The sequence below is a fragment of the Telmatherina bonti genome (assembly GCF_933228915.1).
Source record: "Telmatherina bonti genome assembly, chromosome: 19".
Lineage (NCBI taxonomy): Eukaryota > Metazoa > Chordata > Actinopteri > Atheriniformes > Telmatherinidae > Telmatherina > Telmatherina bonti.
The window spans coordinates 6,936,069-6,963,459 of record NC_136617.1 but is presented as its reverse complement, the minus strand read 5'-3'; the positions used below and the strand labels follow the sequence as shown (position 1 = coordinate 6,963,459).

The 27,391-nt window shown below is 41.1% G+C and overlaps 1 protein-coding gene across 1 annotated transcript in view; it reads right to left on the bottom strand.

Annotated features, from left to right (window-relative positions):
• Positions 1-27,391, bottom strand: part of cfap69 (cilia and flagella associated protein 69) — a gene marked incomplete at both ends in the record, with an annotated part of 56,841 nt that overhangs the window by 10,829 nt on the left and 18,621 nt on the right. The window contains 3 exons of the mRNA XM_079259255.1: positions 25,687-25,805; positions 26,719-26,834; positions 26,923-27,087. Coding sequence (XP_079115381.1) covers positions 25,687-25,805; positions 26,719-26,834; positions 26,923-27,087 — 400 coding nt within the window. The remainder of the gene's footprint in view (positions 1-25,686; positions 25,806-26,718; positions 26,835-26,922; positions 27,088-27,391) is intronic.

The window sequence follows — 27,391 nt, the reverse complement described above, 5'->3', positions numbered from 1 at the left end:
CGTCTGTTTCTACATCTGTTTCTATGTCTGTTTCTATGTCTGTTTCTACATCTGTTACTACGTCTGTTTCTACGTCTGTTTCTACATCTGTTTCTACGTCTGTTTCTGCATCTGTTTCTACGTCTGTTTCTACGTCTGTTACTACGTCTGTTTCTGCATCTGTTTCTACGTCTGTTTCTACGTCTGTTTCTGGGTCTGTTTCTACATCTGTTTATGCGTCTTTCTATGTGTTTCTGCGTCTGTTTCTGGGTCTGTTTCTGAGTCTGTTTCTACGTCTGTTTCTACATCTGTTTCTATGTCTGTTTCTACGTCTGTTTCTGCATCTGTTTCTACGTCTGTTTCTGCGTCTGTTTCTACGTCTGTTACTACGTCTGTTTCTACGTCTGTTTCTGCATCTGTTTCTACGTCTGTTTCTACGTCTGTTTCTGGGTCTGTTTCTACATCTGTTTATAAATCTGTTTCTACGTCTATTTCTAAATCTGTTTCTACTTCTGTTTCTACGTCTGTTTCTGCGTCTGTTTCTACATCTGTTACTACGTCTGTTTCTACGTCTGTTTCTACATCTGTTTCTATGTCTGTTTCTATGTCTGTTTCTACATCTGTTACTACGTCTGTTTCTACGTCTGTTTCTACATCTGTTTCTACGTCTGTTTCTACGTCTGTTACTACGTCTGTTTCTAAATCTGTTTCTACGTCTGTTTCTACGTCTGTTTCTGGGTCTGTTTCTACATCTGTTTCTGCGTCTGTTTCTGGGTCTGTTACTACGTCTGTTTCTACGTCTGTTTCTGCGTCTGTTTCTATGTCTGTTTCTACGTCTGTTTCTACGTCTGTTTCTGGGTCTGTTTCTACGTCTGTTTCTATGTCTGTTTCTACGTCTGTTTCTGCATCTGTTTCTATGTCTGTTTCTACGTCTGTTTCTGCATCTGTTTCTACGTCTGTTTCTGGGTCGGTTTCTACATCTGTTTCTATGTCTGTTTCTACGTCCGTTTCTGCGTCTGTTTCTACGTCTGTTTCTGGGTCTGTTTCTATGTCTGTTTCTACGTCTGTTTCTGCATCTGTTTCTGGGTCTGTTACTACGTCTGTTTCTGCGTCTGTTTCTATGTCTGTTTCTGCGTCTGTTTCTGGGTCTGTTTCTAAATCTGTTTCTACTTCTGTTTCTACGTCTGTTTCTGCGGCTGTTTCTACATCTGTTACTACGTCTGTTTCTACGTCTGTTTCTACATCTGTTTCTATGTCTGTTTCTATGTCTGTGTCTACGTCTGTTTCTACGTCTGTTTCTACGTCTGTTTCTGCGTCTGTTTCTGGGTCTGTTTCTACATCTGTTTCTAAATCTGTTTCTACGTCTATTTCTAAATCTGTTTCTACTTCTGTTTCTACGTCTGTTTCTGCGTCTGTTTCTACATCTGTTACTACGTCTGTTTCGACGTCTGTTTCTACATCTGTTTCTATGTCTGTTTCTATGTCTGTTTCTACATCTGTTTCTACGTCTGTTTCTACGTCTGTTTCTACGTCTGTTTCTACATCTGTTTCTACGTCTGTTTCTACGTCTGTTACTACGTCTGTTTCTAAATCTGTTTCTACGTCTGTTTCTACGTCTGTTTCTGGGTCTGTTTCTACATCTGTTACTACGTCTGTTTCTGCATCTGTTTCTACGTCTGTTTCTACGTCTGTTTCTGGGTCTGTTTCTACATCTGTTTATGCGTCTTTCTATGTGTTTCTGCGTCTGTTTCTGGGTCTGTTTCTGAGTCTGTTTCTACGTCTGTTTCTACATCTGTTTCTATGTCTGTTTCTACGTCTGTTTCTGCGTCTGTTTCTACGTCTGTTTCTGCATCTGTTTCTACGTCTGTTTCTGCGTCTGTTTCTACGTCTGTTACTACGTCTGTTTCTACGTCTGTTTCTGCATCTGTTTCTACGTCTGTTTCTACGTCTGTTTCTGGGTCTGTTTCTACATCTGTTTATAAATCTGTTTCTACGTCTATTTCTAAATCTGTTTCTACTTCTGTTTCTACGTCTGTTTCTGCGTCTGTTTCTACATCTGTTACTACGTCTGTTTCTACGTCTGTTTCTACATCTGTTTCTATGTCTGTTTCTATGTCTGTTTCTACATCTGTTACTACGTCTGTTTCTACGTCTGTTTCTACATCTGTTTCTACGTCTGTTTCTACGTCTGTTACTACGTCTGTTTCTAAATCTGTTTCTACGTCTGTTTCTACGTCTGTTTCTGCATCTGTTTCTACGTCTGTTTCTGGGTCGGTTTCTACATCTGTTTCTATGTCTGTTTCTACGTCCGTTTCTGCGTCTGTTTCTACGTCTGTTTCTGGGTCTGTTTCTATGTCTGTTTCTACGTCTGTTTCTGCATCTGTTTCTGGGTCTGTTACTACGTCTGTTTCTGCGTCTGTTTCTATGTCTGTTTCTGCGTCTGTTTCTGGGTCTGTTTCTAAATCTGTTTCTACTTCTGTTTCTACGTCTGTTTCTGCGGCTGTTTCTACATCTGTTACTACGTCTGTTTCTACGTCTGTTTCTACATCTGTTTCTATGTCTGTTTCTATGTCTGTGTCTACGTCTGTTTCTACGTCTGTTTCTACGTCTGTTTCTGCGTCTGTTTCTGGGTCTGTTTCTACATCTGTTTCTAAATCTGTTTCTACGTCTATTTCTAAATCTGTTTCTACTTCTGTTTCTACGTCTGTTTCTAAATCTGTTTCTACATCTGTTACTACGTCTGTTTCGACGTCTGTTTCTACATCTGTTTCTATGTCTGTTTCTATGTCTGTTTCTACATCTGTTTCTATGTCTGTTTCTACGTCTGTTTCTACGTCTGTTTCTACATCTGTTTCTACGTCTGTTTCTACGTCTGTTACTACGTCTGTTTCTAAATCTGTTTCTACGTCTGTTTCTACGTCTGTTTCTGGGTCTGTTTCTACATCTGTTACTACGTCTGTTTCTGCATCTGTTTCTACGTCTGTTTCTACGTCTGTTTCTGGGTCTGTTTCTACATCTGTTTATGCGTCTTTCTATGTGTTTCTGCGTCTGTTTCTGGGTCTGTTTCTGAGTCTGTTTCTACGTCTGTTTCTATGTCTGTTTCTACGTCTGTTTCTGCATCTGTTTCTACGTCTGTTTCTGCGTCTGTATCTACGTCTGTTACTACGTCTGTTTCTACGTCTGTTTCTGCATCTGTTTCTACGTCTGTTTCTACGTCTGTTTCTGGGTCTGTTTCTACATCTGTTTATAAATCTGTTTCTACGTCTATTTCTAAATCTGTTTCTACTTCTGTTTCTACGTCTGTTTCTGCGTCTGTTTCTACATCTGTTACTACGTCTGTTTCTACGTCTGTTTCTACATCTGTTTCTATGTCTGTTTCTATGTCTGTTTCTACATCTGTTACTACGTCTGTTTCTACGTCTGTTTCTACATCTGTTTCTACGTCTGTTTCTACGTCTGTTACTACGTCTGTTTCTAAATCTGTTTCTACGTCTGTTTCTACGTCTGTTTCTGGGTCTGTTTCTACATCTGTTTCTGCGTCTGTTTCTGGGTCTGTTACTACGTCTGTTTCTACGTCTGTTTCTGCGTCTGTTTCTATGTCTGTTTCTACGTCTGTTTCTACGTCTGTTTCTGGGTCTGTTTCTACGTCTGTTTCTATGTCTGTTTCTACGTCTGTTTCTGCATCTGTTTCTATGTCTGTTTCTACGTCTGTTTCTGCATCTGTTTCTACGTCTGTTTCTGGGTCGGTTTCTACATCTGTTTCTATGTCTGTTTCTACGTCCGTTTCTGCGTCAGTTTCTACGTCTGTTTCTGGGTCTGTTTCTATGTCTGTTTCTACGTCTGTTTCTGCATCTGTTTCTGGGTCTGTTACTACGTCTGTTTCTGCGTCTGTTTCTGGGTCTGTTTCTAAATCTGTTTCTACTTCTGTTTCTACGTCTGTTTCTGCGGCTGTTTCTACATCTGTTACTACGTCTGTTTCTACGTCTGTTTCTACATCTGTTTCTATGTCTGTTTCTATGTCTGTGTCTACGTCTGTTTCTACGTCTGTTTCTACGTCTGTTTCTGCGTCTGTTTCTGGGTCTGTTTCTACATCTGTTTCTAAATCTGTTTCTACGTCTATTTCTAAATCTGTTTCTACTTCTGTTTCTACGTCTGTTTCTGCGTCTGTTTCTACATCTGTTACTACGTCTGTTTCGACGTCTGTTTCTACATCTGTTTCTATGTCTGTTTCTATGTCTGTTTCTACATCTGTTTCTACGTCTGTTTCTACGTCTGTTTCTACGTCTGTTTCTACATCTGTTTCTACGTCTGTTTCTACGTCTGTTACTACGTCTGTTTCTAAATCTGTTTCTACGTCTGTTTCTACGTCTGTTTCTGGGTCTGTTTCTACATCTGTTTCTGCGTCTGTTTCTGGGTCTGTTACTACGTCTGTTTCTACGTCTGTTTCTGCGTCTGTTTCTATGTCTGTTTCTACGTCTGTTTCTACGTCTGTTTCTACGTCTGTTTCTGGGTCTGTTTCTACGTCTGTTTCTATGTCTGTTTCTACGTCTGTTTCTGCATCTGTTTCTATGTCTGTTTCTACGTCTGTTTCTGCATCGGTTTCTACGTCTGTTTCTGCGTCTGTTTCTACGTCTGTTACTACATCTGTTTCTGCATCTGTTTCTACGTCTGTTTCTGGGTCGGTTTCTACATCTGTTTCTATGTCTGTTTCTACGTCCGTTTCTGCGTCTGTTTCTACGTCTGTTTCTGGGTCTGTTTCTATGTCTGTTTCTACGTCTGTTTCTACGTCTGTTTCTACATCTGTTTCTGCGTTTGTTTCTACGTCTGTTTCTGGGTCTGTTTCTGCGTCTGTTTCTGGGTCTGTTTCTGCGTCTGTTTCTACGTGTTTCTATGTCTGTTTCTGGGTCTGTTTCTGCGTCTGTTTCTGCGTCTGTTTCTACGTCTGTTCCTACGTCTGTTTCTACGTCTGTTTCTGGGTCTGTATCTGCGTCTGTTTCTGGGTCTGTTTCTGCGTCTGTTTCTACGTGTTTCTATGTCTGTTTCTGGGTCTGTTTCTGCGTCTGTTTCTGCGTCTGTTTCTACATCTGTTTCTGCGTTTGTTTCTACGTCTGTTTCTGGGTCTGTTTCTGCGTCTGTTTCTGGGTCTGTTTCTGCGTCTGTTTCTACGTGTTTCTATGTCTGTTTCTCCGTCTGTTTCTGCGTCTGTTTCTGCGTCTGTTTCTACGTCTGTTCCTACGTCTGTTTCTACGTCTGTTTCTGGGTCTGTTTCTGAGTCTGTTTCTACGTCTGTTTCTACGTCTGTTTCTTTGTCTGTTTCTACGTCTGTTTCTACGTCTGTTTCTGCGTCTGTTTCTACGTCTGTTTCTTTGTCTGTTTCTACGTCTGTTTCTACGTCTGTTTCTGCGTCTGTTTCTACGTCTGTTTCTGGGTCTGTTTCTACGTCTGTTTCTATGTCTGTTTCTACGTCTGTTTCTGCATCTGTTTCTATGTCTGTTTCTACGTCTGTTTCTGCATCTGTTTCTACGTCTGTTTCTGGGTCGGTTTCTACATCTGTTTCTATGTCTGTTTCTACGTCCGTTTCTGCGTCAGTTTCTACGTCTGTTTCTGGGTCTGTTTCTATGTCTGTTTCTACGTCTGTTTCTGCATCTGTTTCTGGGTCTGTTACTACGTCTGTTTCTGCGTCTGTTTCTGGGTCTGTTTCTAAATCTGTTTCTACTTCTGTTTCTACGTCTGTTTCTGCGGCTGTTTCTACATCTGTTACTACGTCTGTTTCTACGTCTGTTTCTACATCTGTTTCTATGTCTGTTTCTATGTCTGTGTCTACGTCTGTTTCTACGTCTGTTTCTACGTCTGTTTCTGCGTCTGTTTCTGGGTCTGTTTCTACATCTGTTTCTAAATCTGTTTCTACGTCTATTTCTAAATCTGTTTCTACTTCTGTTTCTACGTCTGTTTCTGCGTCTGTTTCTACATCTGTTACTACGTCTGTTTCGACGTCTGTTTCTACATCTGTTTCTATGTCTGTTTCTATGTCTGTTTCTACATCTGTTTCTACGTCTGTTTCTACGTCTGTTTCTACGTCTGTTTCTACATCTGTTTCTACGTCTGTTTCTACGTCTGTTACTACGTCTGTTTCTAAATCTGTTTCTACGTCTGTTTCTGGGTCTGTTTCTACATCTGTTTCTGCGTCTGTTTCTGGGTCTGTTACTACGTCTGTTTCTACGTCTGTTTCTGCGTCTGTTTCTATGTCTGTTTCTACGTCTGTTTCTACGTCTGTTTCTACGTCTGTTTCTGGGTCTGTTTCTACGTCTGTTTCTATGTCTGTTTCTACGTCTGTTTCTGCATCTGTTTCTATGTCTGTTTCTACGTCTGTTTCTGCATCGGTTTCTACGTCTGTTTCTGCGTCTGTTTCTACGTCTGTTACTACATCTGTTTCTGCATCTGTTTCTACGTCTGTTTCTGGGTCGGTTTCTACATCTGTTTCTATGTCTGTTTCTACGTCCGTTTCTGCGTCTGTTTCTACGTCTGTTTCTGGGTCTGTTTCTATGTCTGTTTCTACGTCTGTTTCTACGTCTGTTTCTACATCTGTTTCTGCGTTTGTTTCTACGTCTGTTTCTGGGTCTGTTTCTGCGTCTGTTTCTGGGTCTGTTTCTGCGTCTGTTTCTACGTGTTTCTATGTCTGTTTCTGGGTCTGTTTCTGCGTCTGTTTCTGCGTCTGTTTCTACGTCTGTTCCTACGTCTGTTTCTACGTCTGTTTCTGGGTCTGTATCTGCGTCTGTTTCTGGGTCTGTTTCTGCGTCTGTTTCTACGTGTTTCTATGTCTGTTTCTGGGTCTGTTTCTGCGTCTGTTTCTGCGTCTGTTTCTACATCTGTTTCTGCGTTTGTTTCTACGTCTGTTTCTGGGTCTGTTTCTGCGTCTGTTTCTGGGTCTGTTTCTGCGTCTGTTTCTACGTGTTTCTATGTCTGTTTCTCCGTCTGTTTCTGCGTCTGTTTCTGCGTCTGTTTCTACGTCTGTTCCTACGTCTGTTTCTACGTCTGTTTCTGGGTCTGTTTCTGAGTCTGTTTCTACGTCTGTTTCTACGTCTGTTTCTTTGTCTGTTTCTACGTCTGTTTCTACGTCTGTTTCTGCGTCTGTTTCTGGGTCTGTTTCTGGGTCTGTTTCTACATCTGTTTCTGCGTCTTTCTACGTGTTTCTGCGTCTGTTTCTGGGTCTGTTTCTGAGTCTGTTTCTACATCTGTTTCTATGTCTGTTTCTACGTCTGTTTCTGCATCTGTTTCTACGTCTGTTTCTACGTCTGTTACTACGTCTGTTTCTGCATCTGTTTCTACGTCTGTTTCTACGTCTGTTTCTGGGTCTGTTTCTACATCTGTTTATGCGTCTTTCTACATGTTTCTGCGTCTGTTTCTGGGTCTGTTTCTGAGTCTGTTTCTACGTCTGTTTCTACATCTGTTTCTATGTCTGTTTCTACGTCTGTTTCTGCATCTGTTTCTACGTCTGTTTCTGCGTCTGTTTCTACGTCTGTTACTACGTCTGTTTCTACGTCTGTTTCTGCATCTGTTTCTACGTCTGTTTCTACGTCTGTTTCTGGGTCTGTTTCTACATCTGTTTATAAATCTGTTTCTACGTCTATTTCTAAATCTGTTTCTACTTCTGTTTCTACGTCTGTTTCTACGTCTGTTTCTACATCTGTTACTACGTCTGTTTCTACGTCTGTTTCTACATCTGTTTCTATGTCTGTTTCTATGTCTGTTTCTACATCTGTTACTACGTCTGTTTCTACGTCTGTTTCTACATCTGTTTCTACGTCTGTTTCTACGTCTGTTACTACGTCTGTTTCTAAATCTGTTTCTACGTCTGTTTCTACGTCTGTTTCTGGGTCTGTTTCTACATCTGTTTCTGCGTCTGTTTCTGGGTCTGTTTCTGGGTCTGTTTCTACATCTGTTTCTAAATCTGTTTCTACGTCTATTTCTAAATCTGTTTCTACTTCTGTTTCTACGTCTGTTTCTGCGTCTGTTTCTACATCTGTTACTACGTCTGTTTCGACGTCTGTTTCTACATCTGTTTCTATGTCTGTTTCTATGTCTGTTTCTACATCTGTTTCTACGTCTGTTTCTACGTCTGTTTCTACATCTGTTTCTACGTCTGTTTCTACGTCTGTTACTACGTCTGTTTCTAAATCTGTTTCTACGTCTGTTTCTACGTCTGTTTCTGGGTCTGTTTCTACATCTGTTTCTGCGTCTGTTTCTGGGTCTGTTACTACGTCTGTTTCTACGTCTGTTTCTGCGTCTGTTTCTATGTCTGTTTCTACGTCTGTTTCTACGTCTGTTTCTACGTCTGTTTCTGGGTCTGTTTCTACGTCTGTTTCTATGTCTGTTTCTACGTCTGTTTCTGCATCTGTTTCTATGTCTGTTTCTACGTCTGTTTCTGCATCGGTTTCTACGTCTGTTTCTGCGTCTGTTTCTACGTCTGTTACTACATCTGTTTCTGCATCTGTTTCTACGTCTGTTTCTGGGTCGGTTTCTACATCTGTTTCTATGTCTGTTTCTACGTCCGTTTCTGCGTCTGTTTCTACGTCTGTTTCTGGGTCTGTTTCTATGTCTGTTTCTACGTCTGTTTCTACGTCTGTTTCTACATCTGTTTCTGCGTTTGTTTCTACGTCTGTTTCTGGGTCTGTTTCTGCGTCTGTTTCTGGGTCTGTTTCTGCGTCTGTTTCTACGTGTTTCTATGTCTGTTTCTGGGTCTGTTTCTGCGTCTGTTTCTGCGTCTGTTTCTACGTCTGTTCCTACGTCTGTTTCTACGTCTGTTTCTGGGTCTGTATCTGCGTCTGTTTCTGGGTCTGTTTCTGCGTCTGTTTCTACGTGTTTCTATGTCTGTTTCTGGGTCTGTTTCTGCGTCTGTTTCTGCGTCTGTTTCTGCATCGGTTTCTACGTCTGTTTCTGCGTCTGTTTCTACGTCTGTTACTACATCTGTTTCTGCATCTGTTTCTACGTCTGTTTCTATGTCTGTTTCTACGTCTGTTTCTGCATCTGTTTCTATGTCTGTTTCTACGTCTGTTTCTGCATCGGTTTCTACGTCTGTTTCTGCGTCTGTTTCTACGTCTGTTACTACATCTGTTTCTGCATCTGTTTCTACGTCTGTTTCTGGGTCGGTTTCTACATCTGTTTCTATGTCTGTTTCTACGTCCGTTTCTGCGTCTGTTTCTACGTCTGTTTCTGGGTCTGTTTCTATGTCTGTTTCTACGTCTGTTTCTGCGTCTGTTTCTGCGTCTGTTTCTGGGTCTGTTTCTAAATCTGTTTCTACTTCTGTTTCTACGTCTGTTTCTGCGGCTGTTTCTACATCTGTTACTACGTCTGTTTCTACGTCTGTTTCTACATCTGTTTCTATGTCTGTTTCTACGTCTGTGTCTACGTCTGTTTCTACGTCTGTTTCTACGTCTGTTTCTGCGTCTGTTTCTGGGTCTGTTTCTACATCTGTTTCTAAATCTGTTTCTACGTCTATTTCTAAATCTGTTTCTACTTCTGTTTCTACGTCTGTTTCTGCGTCTGTTTCTACATCTGTTACTACGTCTGTTTCTACGTCTGTTTCTACATCTGTTTCTATGTCTGTTTCTATGTCTGTTTCTACATCTGTTTCTACGTCTGTTTCTACGTCTGTTTCTACGTCTGTTTCTACATCTGTTTCTACGTCTGTTTCTACGTCTGTTACTACGTCTGTTTCTAAATCTGTTTCTACGTCTGTTTCTACGTCTGTTTCTGGGTCTGTTTCTACATCTGTTTCTGCGTCTGTTTCTGGGTCTGTTTCTACATCTGTTTCTAAATCTGTTTCTACGTCTATTTCTAAATCTGTTTCTACTTCTGTTTCTACGTCTGTTTCTGCGTCTGTTTCTACATCTGTTACTACGTCTGTTTCTACGTCTGTTTCTACATCTGTTTCTACGTCTGTTTCTACGTCTGTTTCTATGTCTGTTTCTACATCTGTTTCTACGTCTGTTTCTACGTCTGTTACTACGTCTGTTTCTAAATCTGTTTCTACGTCTGTTTCTACGTCTGTTTCTGGGTCTGTTTCTACATCTGTTTCTGCGTCTGTTTCTGGGTCTGTTACTACGTCTGTTTCTACGTCTGTTTCTGCGTCGGTTTCTATGTCTGTTTCTACGTCTGTTTCTACGTCTGTTTCTACGTCTGTTTCTGGGTCTGTTTCTACGTCTGTTTCTATGTCTGTTTCTACGTCTGTTTCTGCATCTGTTTCTATGTCTGTTTCTACGTCTGTTTCTGCATCGGTTTCTACGTCTGTTTCTGCGTCTGTTTCTACGTCTGTTACTACATCTGTTTCTGCATCTGTTTCTACGTCTGTTTCTGGGTCGGTTTCTACATCTGTTTCTATGTCTGTTTCTACGTCCGTTTCTGCGTCTGTTTCTACGTCTGTTTCTGGGTCTGTTTCTATGTCTGTTTCTATGTCTGTTTCTGCGTCTGTTTCTGCGTCTGTTTCTGCGTCTGTTTCTGGGTCTGTTTCTAAATCTGTTTCTACTTCTGTTTCTACGTCTGTTTCTGCGGCTGTTTCAACATCTGTTACTACGTCTGTTTCTACGTCTGTTTCTACATCTGTTTCTATGTCTGTGTCTACGTCTGTTTCTACGTCTGTTTCTACGTCTGTTTCTGCGTCTGTTTCTGCGTCTGTTTCTACGTCTGTTTCTATGTCTGTTACTACGTCTGTTTCTACATCTGTTTCTACGTCTGTTTCTGGGTCTGTTACTACGTCTGTTTCTGCATCTGTTTCTACGTCTGTTTCTGGGTCTGTTACTACGTCTGTTTCTACGTCTGTTTCTGCGTCTGTTTCTACGTCTGTTTCTGCATCTGTTTCTACGTCTGTTTCTGGGTCGGTTTCTACATCTGTTTCTATGTCTGTTTCTACGTCCGTTTCTGCGTCTGTTTCTACGTCTGTTTCTGGGTCTGTTTCTATGTCTGTTTCTACGTCTGTTTCTGCGTCTGTTTCTGCGTCTGTTTCTGGGTCTGTTTCTAAATCTGTTTCTACTTCTGTTTCTACGTCTGTTTCTGCGGCTGTTTCTACATCTGTTACTACGTCTGTTTCTACGTCTGTTTCTACATCTGTTTCTATGTCTGTGTCTACGTCTGTTTCTACGTCTGTTTCTACGTCTGTTTCTGCGTCTGTTTCTACGTCTGTTTCTATGTCTGTTACTACGTCTGTTTCTACATCTGTTTCTACGTCTGTTTCTGGGTCTGTTACTACGTCTGTTTCTGCATCTGTTTCTGGGTCTGTTTCTACGTCTGTTTCTACATCTGTTTCTGCGTCTGTTTCTATGTCTGTTTCTGAGTCTGTTACTACGTCTGTTTCTGGGTCTGTTACTACGTCTGTTTCTACGTCTGTTTCTACATCTGTTTCTACGTCTGTTTCTGGGTCTGTTTCTACATCTGTTTCTGCGTCTGTTTCTATGTCTGTTACTACGTCTGTTTCTACGTCTGTTTCTACATCTGTTACTACATCTGTTTCTACGTCTGTTTCTACATCTGTTTCTATGTCTGTTTCTACATCTGTTACTACGTCTGTTTCTACGTCTGTTTCTACATCTGTTTCTATGTCTGTGTCTACGTCTGTTTCTACGTCTGTTTCTGCGTCTGTTTCTACGTCTGTTTCTATGTCTGTTACTACGTCTGTTTCTACATCTGTTTCTGGGTCTGTTTCTACGTCTGTTTCTACATCTGTTTCTATGTCTGTGTCTACGTCTGTTTCTACGTCTGTTTCTACGTCTGTTTCTGCGTCTGTTTCTGCGTCTGTTTCTACGTCTGTTTCTATGTCTGTTACTACGTCTGTTTCTACATCTGTTTCTACGTCTGTTTCTGGGTCTGTTACTACGTCTGTTTCTGCATCTGTTTCTACGTCTGTTTCTGGGTCTGTTACTACGTCTGTTTCTACGTCTGTTTCTGCGTCTGTTTCTACGTCTGTTTCTGCATCTGTTTCTACGTCTGTTTCTGGGTCGGTTTCTACATCTGTTTCTATGTCTGTTTCTACGTCCGTTTCTGCGTCTGTTTCTACGTCTGTTTCTGGGTCTGTTTCTATGTCTGTTTCTACGTCTGTTTCTGCGTCTGTTTCTGCGTCTGTTTCTGGGTCTGTTTCTAAATCTGTTTCTACTTCTGTTTCTACGTCTGTTTCTGCGGCTGTTTCTACATCTGTTACTACGTCTGTTTCTACGTCTGTTTCTACATCTGTTTCTATGTCTGTGTCTACGTCTGTTTCTACGTCTGTTTCTACGTCTGTTTCTGCGTCTGTTTCTACGTCTGTTTCTATGTCTGTTACTACGTCTGTTTCTACATCTGTTTCTACGTCTGTTTCTGGGTCTGTTACTACGTCTGTTTCTGCATCTGTTTCTGGGTCTGTTTCTACGTCTGTTTCTACATCTGTTTCTGCGTCTGTTTCTATGTCTGTTTCTGAGTCTGTTACTACGTCTGTTTCTGGGTCTGTTACTACGTCTGTTTCTACGTCTGTTTCTACATCTGTTTCTACGTCTGTTTCTGGGTCTGTTTCTACATCTGTTTCTGCGTCTGTTTCTATGTCTGTTACTACGTCTGTTTCTACGTCTGTTTCTACATCTGTTACTACATCTGTTTCTACGTCTGTTTCTACATCTGTTTCTATGTCTGTTTCTACATCTGTTACTACGTCTGTTTCTACGTCTGTTTCTACATCTGTTTCTATGTCTGTGTCTACGTCTGTTTCTACGTCTGTTTCTGCGTCTGTTTCTACGTCTGTTTCTATGTCTGTTACTACGTCTGTTTCTACATCTGTTTCTGGGTCTGTTTCTACGTCTGTTTCTACGTCTGTTTCTACATCTGTTTCTGCGTCGGTTTCTATGTCTGTTTCTACGTCTGTTTCTACGTCTGTTTCTACGTCTGTTTCTGGGTCTGTTTCTACGTCTGTTTCTATGTCTGTTTCTACGTCTGTTTCTGCATCTGTTTCTATGTCTGTTTCTACGTCTGTTTCTGCATCGGTTTCTACGTCTGTTTCTGCGTCTGTTTCTACGTCTGTTACTACATCTGTTTCTGCATCTGTTTCTACGTCTGTTTCTGGGTCGGTTTCTACATCTGTTTCTATGTCTGTTTCTACGTCCGTTTCTGCGTCTGTTTCTACGTCTGTTTCTGGGTCTGTTTCTATGTCTGTTTCTATGTCTGTTTCTGCGTCTGTTTCTGCGTCTGTTTCTGCGTCTGTTTCTAAATCTGTTTCTACTTCTGTTTCTACGTCTGTTTCTGCGGCTGTTTCAACATCTGTTACTACGTCTGTTTCTACGTCTGTTTCTACATCTGTTTCTATGTCTGTTTCTACGTCTGTTTCTACGTCTGTTTCTGCGTCTGTTTCTGCGTCTGTTTCTACGTCTGTTTCTATGTCTGTTACTACGTCTGTTTCTACATCTGTTTCTACGTCTGTTTCTGGGTCTGTTACTACGTCTGTTTCTGCATCTGTTTCTACGTCTGTTTCTGGGTCTGTTACTACGTCTGTTTCTACGTCTGTTTCTGCGTCTGTTTCTACGTCTGTTTCTGCATCTGTTTCTACGTCTGTTTCTGGGTCGGTTTCTACATCTGTTTCTATGTCTGTTTCTACGTCCGTTTCTGCGTCTGTTTCTACGTCTGTTTCTGGGTCTGTTTCTATGTCTGTTTCTACGTCTGTTTCTGCGTCTGTTTCTGCGTCTGTTTCTGGGTCTGTTTCTAAATCTGTTTCTACTTCTGTTTCTACGTCTGTTTCTGCGGCTGTTTCTACATCTGTTACTACGTCTGTTTCTACGTCTGTTTCTACATCTGTTTCTATGTCTGTGTCTACGTCTGTTTCTACGTCTGTTTCTACGTCTGTTTCTGCGTCTGTTTCTACGTCTGTTTCTATGTCTGTTACTACGTCTGTTTCTACATCTGTTTCTACGTCTGTTTCTGGGTCTGTTACTACGTCTGTTTCTGCATCTGTTTCTGGGTCTGTTTCTACGTCTGTTTCTACATCTGTTTCTGCGTCTGTTTCTATGTCTGTTTCTGAGTCTGTTACTACGTCTGTTTCTGGGTCTGTTACTACGTCTGTTTCTACGTCTGTTTCTACATCTGTTTCTACGTCTGTTTCTGGGTCTGTTTCTACATCTGTTTCTGCGTCTGTTTCTATGTCTGTTACTACGTCTGTTTCTACGTCTGTTTCTACATCTGTTACTACATCTGTTTCTACGTCTGTTTCTACATCTGTTTCTATGTCTGTTTCTACATCTGTTACTACGTCTGTTTCTACGTCTGTTTCTACATCTGTTTCTATGTCTGTGTCTACGTCTGTTTCTACGTCTGTTTCTGCGTCTGTTTCTACGTCTGTTTCTATGTCTGTTACTACGTCTGTTTCTACATCTGTTTCTGGGTCTGTTACTATGTCTGTTTCTGCGTCTGTTTCTATGTCTGTTTCTGAGTCTGTTACTACGTCTGTTTCTGGGTCTGTTACTACGTCTGTTTCTACGTCTGTTTCTACATCTGTTTCTACGTCTGTTTCTGGGTCTGTTTCTACATCTGTTTCTGCGTCTGTTTCTATGTCTGTTACTACGTCTGTTTCTACGTCTGTTTCTACATCTGTTACTACATCTGTTTCTACGTCTGTTTCTACATCTGTTTCTATGTCTGTTTCTACATCTGTTACTACGTCTGTTTCTACGTCTGTTTCTACATCTGTTTCTATGTCTGTGTCTACGTCTGTTTCTACGTCTGTTTCTGCGTCTGTTTCTACGTCTGTTTCTATGTCTGTTACTACGTCTGTTTCTACATCTGTTTCTGGGTCTGTTTCTACGTCTGTTTCTACGTCTGTTTCTACATCTGTTTCTACGTCTGTTTCTACGTCTGTTACTACGTCTGTTTCTAAATCTGTTTCTACGTCTGTTTCTACGTCTGTTTCTGGGTCTGTTTCTACATCTGTTTCTGCGTCTGTTTCTGGGTCTGTTTCTACATCTGTTTCTAAATCTGTTTCTACGTCTATTTCTAAATCTGTTTCTACTTCTGTTTCTACGTCTGTTTCTGCGTCTGTTTCTACATCTGTTACTACGTCTGTTTCTACGTCTGTTTCTACATCTGTTTCTATGTCTGTTTCTACGTCTGTTTCTACGTCTGTTTCTACGTCTGTTTCTACATCTGTTTCTACGTCTGTTTCTACGTCTGTTACTACGTCTGTTTCTAAATCTGTTTCTACGTCTGTTTCTACGTCTGTTTCTGGGTCTGTTTCTACATCTGTTTCTGCGTCTGTTTCTGGGTCTGTTACTACGTCTGTTTCTACGTCTGTTTCTGCGTCGGTTTCTATGTCTGTTTCTACGTCTGTTTCTACGTCTGTTTCTACGTCTGTTTCTGGGTCTGTTTCTACGTCTGTTTCTATGTCTGTTTCTACGTCTGTTTCTGCATCTGTTTCTATGTCTGTTTCTACGTCTGTTTCTGCATCGGTTTCTACGTCTGTTTCTGCGTCTGTTTCTACGTCTGTTACTACATCTGTTTCTGCATCTGTTTCTACGTCTGTTTCTGGGTCGGTTTCTACATCTGTTTCTATGTCTGTTTCTACGTCCGTTTCTGCGTCTGTTTCTACGTCTGTTTCTGGGTCTGTTTCTATGTCTGTTTCTATGTCTGTTTCTGCGTCTGTTTCTGCGTCTGTTTCTGCGTCTGTTTCTGGGTCTGTTTCTAAATCTGTTTCTACTTCTGTTTCTACGTCTGTTTCTGCGGCTGTTTCAACATCTGTTACTACGTCTGTTTCTACGTCTGTTTCTACATCTGTTTCTATGTCTGTGTCTACGTCTGTTTCTACGTCTGTTTCTACGTCTGTTTCTGCGTCTGTTTCTGCGTCTGTTTCTACGTCTGTTTCTATGTCTGTTACTACGTCTGTTTCTACATCTGTTTCTACGTCTGTTTCTGGGTCTGTTACTACGTCTGTTTCTGCATCTGTTTCTACGTCTGTTTCTGGGTCTGTTACTACGTCTGTTTCTGCGTCTGTTTCTACGTCTGTTTCTGCATCTGTTTCTACGTCTGTTTCTGGGTCTGTTACTACGTCTGTTTCTGCATCTGTTTCTGGGTCTGTTTCTACGTCTGTTTCTACATCTGTTTCTGCGTCTGTTTCTATGTCTGTTTCTGAGTCTGTTACTACGTCTGTTTCTGGGTCTGTTTCTACATCTGTTTCTGCGTCTGTTTCTATGTCTGTTACTACGTCTGTTTCTACGTCTGTTTCTACATCTGTTACTACATCTGTTTCTACGTCTGTTTCTACATCTGTTTCTATGTCTGTTTCTACATCTGTTACTACGTCTGTTTCTACGTCTGTTTCTACATCTGTTTCTATGTCTGTGTCTACGTCTGTTTCTACGTCTGTTTCTGCGTCTGTTTCTACGTCTGTTTCTATGTCTGTTACTACGTCTGTTTCTACATCTGTTTCTGGGTCTGTTACTATGTCTGTTTCTACGTCTGTTTCTATGTCTGTTTCTACGTCTGTTTCTGGGTCTGTTTCTACGTCTGTTTCTATGTCTGTTTCTACGTCTGTTTCTGCATCTGTTTCTATGTCTGTTTCTACGTCTGTTTCTGCATCGGTTTCTACGTCTGTTTCTGCGTCTGTTTCTACGTCTGTTACTACGTCTGTTTCTGCATCTGTTTCTACGTCTGTTTCTGGGTCGGTTTCTACATCTGTTTCTATGTCTGTTTCTACATCTGTTTCTATGTCTGTTTCTATGTCTGTTTCTACGTCTGTTTCTGCGTCTGTTTCTACATCTGTTTCTACGTCTGTTTCTACGTCTGTTACTATGTCTGTTTCTAAATCTGTTTCTACGTCTGTTTCTACGTCTGTTTCTGGGTCTGTTTCTACATCTGTTTCTGCGTCTGTTTCTACGTCTGTTACTACGTCTGTTTCTGCATCTGTTTCTACGTCTGTTTCTACGTCTGTTTCTGGGTCTGTTTCTACATCTGTTTCTAAATCTGTTTCTACGTCTGTTTCTAAATCTGTTTCTACGTCTGTTTCTGCGTCTGTTTCTACATCTGTTACTACGTCTGTTTCTATGTCTGTTTCTATGTCTGTGTCTACGTCTGTCTCTACGTCTGTTTCTACGTCTGTTTCTGCGTCTGTTTCTACATCTGTTACTACGTCTGTTTCTACGTCTGTTTCTACATCTGTTTCTATGTCTGTGTCTACGTCTGTTTTTTCATCTGTTACTACGTCTGTTTCTACGTCTGTTTCTAAATCTGTTTCTGTGTCTGTTTCTATGTTTGTTTCTAAATCTCTTTCTACATCTGTTTCTGGGTCTGTTTCTATATCTGTTTCTGGGTCTGTTACTACGTCTGTTTCTGGGTCTGTTTCTACGTCTGTTTCTACGTCTGTTTCTAAATCTGTTTCTGTGTCTGTTTCTATGTTTGTTTCTGGGTCTGTTTCTACATCTGTTTCTGCGTCTGTTTCTGGGTCTGTTTCTACATCTGTTTCTAAATCTGTTTCTACGTCTATTTCTAAATCTGTTTCTACTTCTGTTTCTACGTCTGTTTCTGCGTCTGTTTCTACATCTGTTACTACGTCTGTTTCTACGTCTGTTTCTACATCTGTTTCTATGTCTGTTTCTACGTCTGTTTCTACGTCTGTTTCTACGTCTGTTTCTACATCTGTTTCTACGTCTGTTTCTACGTCTGTTACTACGTCTGTTTCTAAATCTGTTTCTACGTCTGTTTCTACGTCTGTTTCTGGGTCTGTTTCTACATCTGTTTCTGCGTCTGTTTCTGGGTCTGTTACTACGTCTGTTTCTACGTCTGTTTCTGCGTCGGTTTCTATGTCTGTTTCTACGTCTGTTTCTACGTCTGTTTCTACGTCTGTTTCTGGGTCTGTTTCTACGTCTGTTTCTATGTCTGTTTCTACGTCTGTTTCTGCATCTGTTTCTATGTCTGTTTCTACGTCTGTTTCTGCATCGGTTTCTACGTCTGTTTCTGCGTCTGTTTCTACGTCTGTTACTACATCTGTTTCTGCATCTGTTTCTACGTCTGTTTCTGGGTCGGTTTCTACATCTGTTTCTATGTCTGTTTCTACGTCCGTTTCTGCGTCTGTTTCTACGTCTGTTTCTGGGTCTGTTTCTATGTCTGTTTCTATGTCTGTTTCTGCGTCTGTTTCTGCGTCTGTTTCTGCGTCTGTTTCTGGGTCTGTTTCTAAATCTGTTTCTACTTCTGTTTCTACGTCTGTTTCTGCGGCTGTTTCAACATCTGTTACTACGTCTGTTTCTACGTCTGTTTCTACATCTGTTTCTATGTCTGTGTCTACGTCTGTTTCTACGTCTGTTTCTACGTCTGTTTCTGCGTCTGTTTCTGCGTCTGTTTCTACGTCTGTTTCTATGTCTGTTACTACGTCTGTTTCTACATCTGTTTCTACGTCTGTTTCTGGGTCTGTTACTACGTCTGTTTCTGCATCTGTTTCTACGTCTGTTTCTGGGTCTGTTACTACGTCTGTTTCTGCGTCTGTTTCTACGTCTGTTTCTGCATCTGTTTCTACGTCTGTTTCTGGGTCTGTTACTACGTCTGTTTCTGCATCTGTTTCTGGGTCTGTTTCTACGTCTGTTTCTACATCTGTTTCTGCGTCTGTTTCTATGTCTGTTTCTGAGTCTGTTACTACGTCTGTTTCTGGGTCTGTTTCTACATCTGTTTCTGCGTCTGTTTCTATGTCTGTTACTACGTCTGTTTCTACGTCTGTTTCTACATCTGTTACTACATCTGTTTCTACGTCTGTTTCTACATCTGTTTCTATGTCTGTTTCTACATCTGTTACTACGTCTGTTTCTACGTCTGTTTCTACATCTGTTTCTATGTCTGTGTCTACGTCTGTTTCTACGTCTGTTTCTGCGTCTGTTTCTACGTCTGTTTCTATGTCTGTTACTACGTCTGTTTCTACATCTGTTTCTGGGTCTGTTACTATGTCTGTTTCTACGTCTGTTTCTATGTCTGTTTCTACGTCTGTTTCTGGGTCTGTTTCTACGTCTGTTTCTATGTCTGTTTCTACGTCTGTTTCTGCATCTGTTTCTATGTCTGTTTCTACGTCTGTTTCTGCATCGGTTTCTACGTCTGTTTCTGCGTCTGTTTCTACGTCTGTTACTACGTCTGTTTCTGCATCTGTTTCTACGTCTGTTTCTGGGTCGGTTTCTACATCTGTTTCTATGTCTGTTTCTACATCTGTTTCTATGTCTGTTTCTATGTCTGTTTCTACGTCTGTTTCTGCGTCTGTTTCTACATCTGTTTCTACGTCTGTTTCTACGTCTGTTACTATGTCTGTTTCTAAATCTGTTTCTACGTCTGTTTCTACGTCTGTTTCTGGGTCTGTTTCTACATCTGTTTCTGCGTCTGTTTCTACGTCTGTTACTACGTCTGTTTCTGCATCTGTTTCTACGTCTGTTTCTACGTCTGTTTCTGGGTCTGTTTCTACATCTGTTTCTAAATCTGTTTCTACGTCTGTTTCTAAATCTGTTTCTACGTCTGTTTCTGCGTCTGTTTCTACATCTGTTACTACGTCTGTTTCTATGTCTGTTTCTATGTCTGTGTCTACGTCTGTCTCTACGTCTGTTTCTACGTCTGTTTCTGCGTCTGTTTCTACATCTGTTACTACGTCTGTTTCTACGTCTGTTTCTACATCTGTTTCTATGTCTGTGTCTACGTCTGTTTTTTCATCTGTTACTACGTCTGTTTCTACGTCTGTTTCTAAATCTGTTTCTGTGTCTGTTTCTATGTTTGTTTCTAAATCTCTTTCTACATCTGTTTCTGGGTCTGTTTCTATATCTGTTTCTGGGTCTGTTACTACGTCTGTTTCTGGGTCTGTTTCTACGTCTGTTTCTACGTCTGTTTCTAAATCTGTTTCTGTGTCTGTTTCTATGTTTGTTTCTAAATCTCTTTCTACATCTGTTTCTGGGTCTGTTTCTATATCTGTTTCTGGGTCTGTTACTACGTCTGTTTCTGGGTCTGTTTCTACGTCTGTTTCTACATCTGTTTCTACGTCTGTTACTACGTCTGTTTCTGCATCTGTTTCTGCGTCTGTTTCTATGTCTGTTTCTGCGTCTGTTACTACGTCTGTTTCTACGTCTGTTTCTACATCTGTTTCTACGTCTGTTTCTGGGTCTGTTACTACGTCTGTTTCTACGTCTGTTTCTGCGTCTGTTTCTACGTCTGTTACTACGTCTGTTTCTGCATCTGTTTCTACGTCTGTTTCTATGTCTGTGTCTACGTCTGTTTCTACATCTGTTACTACGTCTGTTTATACGTCTGTTTCTGCGTCTGTTTCTACGTCTGTTTCTGGGTCTGTTTCTATGTCTGTTTCTACGTCTGTTTCTGCGTCTGTTTCTGCGGCTGTTTCTACATCTGTTACTACGTCTGTTTCTACGTCTGTTTCTACATCTGTTACTACATCTGTTTCTACGTCTGTTTCTACATCTGTTTCTATGTCTGTTTCTACATCTGTTACTACGTCTGTTTCTACGTCTGTTTCTACATCTGTTACTACGTCTGTTTCAACGTCTGTTTCTACGTCTGTTTCTACATCTGTTACTACGTCTGTTTCAACGTCTGTTTCTACGTCTGTTTCTACGTCTGTTTCTGCGTCTGTTTCTACATCTGTTTCTACGTCTGTTTCTACGTCTGTTTCTACATCTGTTTCTATGTCTGTTTCTACGTCTGTTTCTATGTCTGTGTCTACGTCTGTTTCTACATCTGTTACTACGTCTGTTTATACGTCTGTTTCTGCATCTGTTACTACGTCTGTTTCTAAATCTGTTTCTACATCTGTTTCTGAGTCTGTTACTACGTCTGTTTCTGCATCTGTTTCTGCGTCTGTTTCTGAGTCTGTTACTACGTCTGTTTCTGGGTCTGTTACTACGTCTGTTTCTACGTCTGTTTCTACATCTGTTTCTACGTCTGTTTCTGGGTCTGTTACTACGTCTGTTTCTGCATCTGTTTCTATGTCTGTTACTACGTCTGTTTCTACGTCTGTTTCTACATCTGTTACTACATCTGTTTCTACGTCTGTTTCTACATCTGTTTCTATGTCTGTTTCTACATCTGTTACTATGTCTGTTTCTACGTCTGTTTCTACATCTGTTTCTATGTCTGTGTCTACGTCTGTTTCTACGTCTGTTTCTGCGTCTGTTTCTACATCTGTTTCTACGTCTGTTTCTACGTCTGTTTCTACATCTGTTTCTATGTCTGTTTCTACGTCTGTTTCTATGTCTGTGTCTACATCTGTTTCTGAGTCTGTTACTACGTCTGTTTCTGGGTCTGTTACTACGTCTGTTTCTGGGTCTGTTACTACGTCTGTTTCTACGTCTGTTTCTACATCTGTTTCTACGTCTGTTTCTGGGTCTGTTACTACGTCTGTTACTTCGTCTGTTTCTACGTCTGTTTCTGCGTCTGTTTCTATGTCTGTGTCTACGTCTGTTTCTACATCTGTTACTACGTCTGTTTCTACGTCTGTTTCTACGTGTTTCTGCATCTGTTTCTACGTGTTTCTGCGTCTGTTTCTACGTCTGTTTCTGCGTCTGTTTCTGCGTCTGTTTCTGTGTATGTTACTACGTCTGTTTCTACGTCTGTTTCTGCGTCTGTTTCTGCGTCTGTTTCTGCGTCTGTTTCTATGTCTGTTTCTTTGTCTATGTCTACGTATGTTTCTACATCTGTTTCTATGTCTGTTTCTGCGTCTGTTACTACTATCTGTTTTTACGTCTGTTTCTGCGTCTGTTTCTACGTCTGTTGCCACGTGTTGCTACGTCTGTTTCTGGGTCTGTTTCTACGTCTGTTTCTGCGTCTGTTTCTACGTCTGTTTCTGCGTCTGTTTCTACGTGTTTTTACGTATGTTTCTGCGTCTGTTTCTACGTCTGTTTCTGCATTTTTCTACGTCTGTTTCTACGTCTGTTGCTACGTGTTTCTACGTCTGTTTCTGGGTCGGTTTCTACATCTGTTTCTATGTCTGTTTCTACATCTGTTTCTATGTCTGTTTCTATGTCTGTTTCTACGTCTGTTTCTGCGTCTGTTTCTACATCTGTTTCTACGTCTGTTTCTACGTCTGTTACTACGTCTGTTTCTAAATCTGTTTCTACGTCTGTTTCTACGTCTGTTTCTGGGTCTGTTTCTACATCTGTTTCTGCGTCTGTTTCTACGTCTGTTACTACGTCTGTTTCTGCATCTGTTTCTACGTCTGTTTCTACGTCTGTTTCTAAATCTGTTTCTACGTCTGTTTCTGCGTCTGTTTCTACATCTGTTACTACGTCTGTTTCTATGTCTGTTTCTATGTCTGTGTCTACGTCTGTCTCTACGTCTGTTTCTACGTCTGTTTCTGCGTCTGTTTCTACATCTGTTACTACGTCTGTTTCTACGTCTGTTTCTACATCTGTTTCTATGTCTGTGTCTACGTCTGTTTCTACATCTGTTACTACGTCTGTTTCTACGTCTGTTTCTAAATCTGTTTCTGTGTCTGTTTCTATGTTTGTTTCTAAATCTCTTTCTACATCTGTTTCTGGGTCTGTTTCTATATCTGTTTCTGGGTCTGTTACTACGTCTGTTTCTGGGTCTGTTTCTACGTCTGTTTCTACATCTGTTTCTACGTCTGTTACTACGTCTGTTTCTGCATCTGTTTCTGCGTCTGTTTCTATGTCTGTTTCTGCGTCTGTTACTACGTCTGTTTCTACGTCTGTTTCTACATCTGTTTCTACGTCTGTTTCTGGGTCTGTTACTACGTCTGTTTCTACGTCTGTTTCTGCGTCTGTTTCTACGTCTGTTACTACGTCTGTTTCTGCATCTGTTTCTACGTCTGTTTCTATGTCTGTGTCTACGTCTGTTTCTACATCTGTTACTACGTCTGTTTATACGTCTGTTTCTGCGTCTGTTTCTACGTCTGTTTCTGGGTCTGTTTCTATGTCTGTTTCTACGTCTGTTTCTGCGTCTGTTTCTGCGGCTGTTTCTACATCTGTTACTACGTCTGTTTCTACGTCTGTTTCTACATCTGTTACTACATCTGTTTCTACGTCTGTTTCTACATCTGTTTCTATGTCTGTTTCTACATCTGTTACTACGTCTGTTTCTACGTCTGTTTCTACATCTGTTACTACGTCTGTTTCAACGTCTGTTTCTACGTCTGTTTCTACATCTGTTACTACGTCTGTTTCAACGTCTGTTTCTACGTCTGTTTCTACGTCTGTTTCTGCGTCTGTTTCTACATCTGTTTCTACGTCTGTTTCTACGTCTGTTTCTACATCTGTTTCTATGTCTGTTTCTACGTCTGTTTCTATGTCTGTGTCTACGTCTGTTTCTACATCTGTTACTACGTCTGTTTATACGTCTGTTTCTGCATCTGTTACTACGTCTGTTTCTAAATCTGTTTCTACATCTGTTTCTGAGTCTGTTACTACGTCTGTTTCTGCATCTGTTTCTGCGTCTGTTTCTGAGTCTGTTACTACGTCTGTTTCTGGGTCTGTTACTACGTCTGTTTCTACGTCTGTTTCTACATCTGTTTCTACGTCTGTTTCTGGGTCTGTTACTACGTCTGTTTCTGCATCTGTTTCTATGTCTGTTACTACGTCTGTTTCTACGTCTGTTTCTACATCTGTTACTACATCTGTTTCTACGTCTGTTTCTACATCTGTTTCTATGTCTGTTTCTACATCTGTTACTATGTCTGTTTCTACGTCTGTTTCTACATCTGTTTCTATGTCTGTGTCTACGTCTGTTTCTACGTCTGTTTCTGCGTCTGTTTCTACATCTGTTTCTACGTCTGTTTCTACGTCTGTTTCTACATCTGTTTCTATGTCTGTTTCTACGTCTGTTTCTATGTCTGTGTCTACATCTGTTTCTGAGTCTGTTACTACGTCTGTTTCTGGGTCTGTTACTACGTCTGTTTCTGGGTCTGTTACTACGTCTGTTTCTACGTCTGTTTCTACATCTGTTTCTACGTCTGTTTCTGGGTCTGTTACTACGTCTGTTACTTCGTCTGTTTCTACGTCTGTTTCTGCGTCTGTTTCTATGTCTGTGTCTACGTCTGTTTCTACATCTGTTACTACGTCTGTTTCTACGTCTGTTTCTACGTGTTTCTGCATCTGTTTCTACGTGTTTCTGCGTCTGTTTCTACGTCTGTTTCTGCGTCTGTTTCTGCGTCTGTTTCTGTGTATGTTACTACGTCTGTTTCTACGTCTGTTTCTGCGTCTGTTTCTGCGTCTGTTTCTGCGTCTGTTTCTATGTCTTTTTCTTTGTCTATGTCTACGTATGTTTCTACATCTGTTTCTATGTCTGTTTCTGCGTCTGTTACTACTATCTGTTTTTACGTCTGTTTCTGCGTCTGTTTCTACGTCTGTTGCCACGTGTTGCTACGTCTGTTTCTGGGTCTGTTTCTACGTCTGTTTCTGCGTCTGTTTCTACGTCTGTTTCTGTGTCTGTTTCTACGTGTTTTTACGTATGTTTCTGCGTCTGTTTCTACGTCTGTTTCTGCATTTTTCTACGTCTGTTTCTACGTCTGTTGCTACGTGTTGCTACGTCTGTTTCTGGGTCTGTTTCTATGTCTGTTTCTGGGTCTGTTACTATGTCAGTTTCTATGTGTTTCTACGTCTGTTTCTGCGTCTGTTTCTACGTCTGTGTCTACGTCTGTTTCTGCATGTTTCTACGTCTGTTTCTGGCTTTGTTTCTATGTCTGATTCTGGGTCTGTTTGTACTGTTTTTGGGTCTGTTGCTATGTGTTGTTACATCTGTTTCTACATCTGTTTCTGGGTCTGTTTCTACGTCTGTTTCTAAATCTGTTGCTACGTGTTGCTACGTCTGTTTCTATGTCTGTTTCTACGTCTGTTACTACGTCTGTTTCTATGTGTTTATACGTCTGTTTTTATGTGTTTCTACGTCTGTTTCTACGTCTGTGTCTACGTCTGTTTCTGCATGTTTCTACGTCTGTTTCTGGGTTTGTTTCTATGTCTGTTTCTGGGTCTGTTTCTACGTCTGTATTTCATCACTTGTATCCAAAGCAGTTTTTGGTGAGAATAACCATTTTAGTACCATTAAAAGTGGTTTTCCTCACAGTTTAATACTAATACTACGTTGTTTACGTCTAAAAAACATTTTTGTGTGCACTAGCCCTTTAAAAGGCCCCTCTCTCTTCATGGACTTTAGTACCACTGAAGTCCATGAAGTATGAAACATTGTGGTTTTATCTGTGTTGTTGAGGCTTTTTGATCCACGGTGGCTACCGTTGCAGGCACTGTAAGACTGCAGCGTAGGGTGTGATTTGTTAGAATGGGACAGATGGAGTAATGCCTACACAAGTCTGAACCTTTTCACTTGTAACTGAGTAAATCGATCAGATCTGTTTATACAGGGATAAAGATCTTTTTGCAGTCTGTATGAATGAGGTCAACGGTCAGTTAATGGTTGATATATCAGTGCATAAGATCATACCGTTTGTATTAATGGAAACATGTAAAATCAAGCAAACAGATGTCATATTGTGTGTCCACCGCTTCTCTGCAGGTTTTATGTCTCCCTGCTTTCATTCACCAGCCTCACATGACTGGATCATTAACGGACTGGAGGAGAAGCGGTTCGGGGGAATCTTCCAGAGATGGGAGACATCTCAAACCTCCTGTAGCCCTTCAGCGTTCCAATGGGTCACAGACGGGATGCTTTGAGTGATCCTGCAGGCGTGCTGAGGACTTAAAGGACCAGATCTGGACTTGGTTTAGTTGAACTGACCTCACGCAGTCGATGGTGGAAAGGAGCAGCTTGTTGTGTCCCAGACCGCTATAGAACTTGCTGGAACCTTTCCTCAGGAAGTGAACGGTCATGTCAACTCCCTCTGATCCAAACAGCTCCTGAAACACAACAGTAAAGAATAATTACAGCTGCAGGTTATACTGCCGTTTGTCATGTAAAACCGTAAGGAGTTAGATAAAACTCTGCTCTCCATCATGGTCCAGCTCCTCTGGCAGATAAAACCCTTCCAGCTTACCTCTGTCACCTCCTACCAGTCAGACATGTCCGAAGCACCTCATCATGCTTCCAGACATCTGAACCAGTTACTGGAACTCCATCAACTTGCTCCGTTTAAAGCAGAGGAGTGTCATGGCGATGGGGTTTTGTGATCACGTTTAGTTCTGGTTCCTATTTTATTTAGTCGTTTCTTCTCTTACATGTTCTGCTTTCTGCTTCCTCGCACCAGTTCACCTGGTTTCATTCAGCTAATTCAGTCCGCCTGCGTCTTGTTTGTGCTCCTCAGAGTTTTAATTCCACTTCAGCTCCGTTTGTTTTCTCTGTTCAGGTCAGATCATCGCTCGTTTTACAGTTTTCATTCACTCATTCATCATCCAAACCACTTAGTCCAATGAAGGGTCAGCTCACCAGTCCATCCAATTGTTTACAGTTTTTCATGTCTATTCCAGAAAGACAAAGCCTCGTCTGGTTTCCTACATTTCTTCTGGTTTTGCTGCGAGTCCTACATGTTAATCCTCAGCACTGCTGCATCTCTACTGCGAGCACCTCACTAATAACAAAGCTGCTCATGCAAAAACATCTGTGGAAGCTTTTTCAGCTCTTTCTATCCATGATACAATCCAGAGGTATTTATTCTGGATTTGTGGTCCACACCTCACCACAACCCGATACCTGCTTCATAAGAGACGGACATAAAACAAGGCTTAAATCTGAGCGAACACATGAGAAACCAGCTAAAACTGAACATTAAAAACAAAAAATGACATCACATGATAAAGTTTCCATTTGCTGTACCTTTCTATGAATGTCCGTCTCACACAGCGTTGAAAGGATCATCTGAATATTTGACATTATCTCCACGGTAACGTCCTCTTCTTCATCACATCTTGCATCCATCTGGATCAACACCCCTGAGAAAACGCCACAGCTCTGAACTGGATGTCCTGACGGCCACCGTGAAGGTTGGTATTGATGAGCTGACGGCCAGTTTGGAGTTACCCAGCAGCTGGTTGATTATTCCCTGATCACAAAGGTCCTGGTTCACCGACTCTTCGCTCAGAGACGTCAGAGATTTCAGCAACCTGATGCAGTGGCGCAGCTGAGCCTTCTTACTGTCTCTGCCTCCGGTGCCGTGGAAACTGTGTCCATGACCGAAGAAATCATCTGAAACAGAGAGGAGCACAAGAAACATGCCTAGAGGATGCACTGACTCAACTGCCACGACTTTGTGTTGACTCAGATCGACACATATTTAACATTTCAGCCTCTGCAAGTTCCTCAGAATATGTTTTCATCAGAACAACATAACTGAATATGTAGGAAGAGAGGCACATTGAAACTAAATCCTGCCACCATGAGACATAAAGTCAGCATCATTTCTGTCAGGTGGACAGATGATATTACAGATTATATCCATTTATATCGCAAAGACAAGTTTTATTTCACTCTGCTCCTTTTGGTTATTGTT